This window comes from Spinacia oleracea, chromosome 4, assembly GCF_020520425.1.
Source record: "Spinacia oleracea cultivar Varoflay chromosome 4, BTI_SOV_V1, whole genome shotgun sequence".
NCBI classification, from domain to species: Eukaryota; Viridiplantae; Streptophyta; class Magnoliopsida; order Caryophyllales; family Amaranthaceae; genus Spinacia; species Spinacia oleracea.
The window spans coordinates 128,256,616-128,258,980 of record NC_079490.1 but is presented as its reverse complement, the minus strand read 5'-3'; the positions used below and the strand labels follow the sequence as shown (position 1 = coordinate 128,258,980).

The window sequence follows — 2,365 nt, the reverse complement described above, 5'->3', positions numbered from 1 at the left end:
AATTATTTATTGAGTTTTGGCGGGATTGCATAGAATTGCTCCGTTGTGGATTTGGATACCTCACATAAGCTAATGACATTCTTATTATTATATAGGATTCTGTTGTTTTTAAGAAGGATTTTAAATCAGTAAATGCTTTTGTAAAAGAGATCTTGTTTAAGGTCTCTTGTAGAAGCACTAATTAGATTATTGGTAATATCTTAGCTTGGGTTGGTGCCTCTGTTAGAGGTGATTTTGTTTTGGTGGCCCTCGATTAATGTAACCTTGATGTTTCAAGGTCTCTTTTGTTGTTAATAAAATCATTGTTAATTGCCAAAAAAAGAAAGCATAAAGTTATTTAATGAATTATATGCTATATCAAGGTTCTAAGAATGATCATAACGTTTACCTACAAAACTTCATATTATACAACGCATATTACTAATTATATATCTTATTACTATACTATTTTTCGTATAGATATGGATACAAGTTGGATAAATCTACCCACTGGCCACCCTGAATATGTCGATGGTCGTATGCAATTCATTGCGTTTGCCAAGCAAGGTCTATTCGAAGGAAAAATTAGATGTCCATGTAAGAACTGTAAGGTGGATAAATGGTTCCCGGTTAATGATGTAGAGCGACATATTTTGTTTAAGGGGTTTTATAAGTCGTATAGAAATTGGATCTTTCATGGTAAAGGGGATATGGTTCAGCGTATGTTAGGTAGTGATGGAGGGAGTACAAGTGAAGGATCCCTTGGTAATCAAACTGGGTTTGTAGGTCGAGATAATATGGGAGGACTATTAAGATCAGCTTTTAGTGTTAATGTGCCACCCAATTTTCCAACTTTTGAAGCAAGAGAGGATGGTGAATGGACTGAGGAGCCCGTGTTATACGATACAGATGTTGAATATGATTATTCTACAATAGAAGAAGATGCGACATATAAGAAGCTACTTCAAGCTTCTGAGGAGAAATTATATGAGGGGTGTATTAATTTTTCAAAGTTATCTTTTCTTCTACACTTATTTCACTTGAAGTGTATACATCACTGGTCCATTGAATCTTTCAATATGCTCTTGAAGCTGATTTTAGATGCATTTACTCAAATACTTGATTTTCCCTCGTCTTATTATTACAGTAAGAAAATGATAAAAGACTTGGGCCGTGGGTATGAAAAAATTGATGCTTGTCCTAATGATTGTATGTTGTATTGGGGTGAATTTTTAGAGAAAGACAAGTGTCATGTTTGTGGTAAATCGAGGTGGAAAACAACCAAGGGTAAGAGGGGTGACGATGTAAGTGATCAAGGTATGAATACTTGTAAGAAAGGTGTGCCAGCTAAGGTAATGCGATATTTTCCTCTTATCCCAAGACTAAAAAGAATCTACATGTCATCAGAAACAGCAGAAGATATGAGATGGCATGATACAGAGCGATTGGGTGAAGGTGATAAGAAGATTTTGAGGCATCCTTCCGATGCCTTAGCGTGGAAGGCATTTGATGAGAATCATAGAGATTTTGCATTAGACCCTCGTAGTGTTCGATTAGGTCTTGCGAGTGATGGGTTTAATCCTTACCGTTTAATGAACACTACTTATAGTACATGGCCAGTGGTGTTGATTCCTTATAATCTTCCACCATGGCTATGTATGAAACCATCTTCTTTCATTTTGTCCACACTTATTCCCGGAAAAGCAAGTCCTGGAAATGATATTGACGTGTATTTGCAACCATTAGTTCATGAGTTGAAATCGCTGTGGGGAGGGGTTGAAGCTTTTGATTCTTTTGACGGAGTGAAATTTAATTTGCGGGCGGCTCTACTTTGGACTATTAATGACTTTCCTGGCTATGCAATGCTCTCTGGTTTGAGTACAAAAGGTTACAATGCATGTCCTATATGCATGGATTCCACGCCCTCTGATAGATTTGGGAACAAGATTTGTTATTGTAGCTATAGAAAATGGACCCGCAGATCACCCATATCGACGTCAGGGTGAAAAGTTTTGTGAGAAGTTTGGAACTAATGAGTTGGGTGAAGCCCCATCTCGTCCTAGCGGCACTGATATATTGAGTCAACAAGAAAAGGTCGAGTATGTTTATGGAAATTCAAAGGCACCGCCGAAAAAGAGGTCATACTGATATCAATTATGTGTAAGATGAAGTTGTCTTTGGTACCAAGAGAAGCATATTATTTGATTTGGTGTATTGGGAGCATAATCTTCTAAGGCATAATTTAGACGTTATGCACATTGAGAAAAAGGTGTCTGAGAATATTTTAGGAACACTTCTTAGTATGGATAAGAGTAGAGATAGTAGGGATGATCGAGAAGCCCTTGAAGCATGGAGAATAAAGTGTCACCTTTGTAGACACTTACTT

General features: G+C 37.0%; 1 protein-coding gene across 1 annotated transcript; it reads left to right on the top strand.

Annotated features, from left to right (window-relative positions):
* The first annotated feature begins 461 nt into the window (after positions 1 to 461).
* LOC110790318 (uncharacterized) lies at positions 462 to 2,127 on the top strand. The gene is made up of 2 exons (XM_021995100.2): positions 462 to 1,851; positions 1,940 to 2,127. Exons 1-2 carry the CDS (start codon positions 462 to 464, stop codon positions 2,125 to 2,127), a joined length of 1,578 nt encoding a protein of 525 aa, XP_021850792.2.
* The last annotated feature ends 238 nt before the right edge of the window (positions 2,128 to 2,365 follow it).

Bases quoted from the DNA above. Each gene is read 5' to 3' on its own strand.
- LOC110790318 (XM_021995100.2), top strand. From the start codon at position 462: ATGGATACAAGTTGGATAAATCTACCCACTGGCCACCCTGAATATGTC. The intron at 1,852-1,939 runs GTTTGAGTACAA...TTGTTATTGTAG, and splicing joins TGGCTATGCAATGCTCTCTG to CTATAGAAAATGGACCCGCA.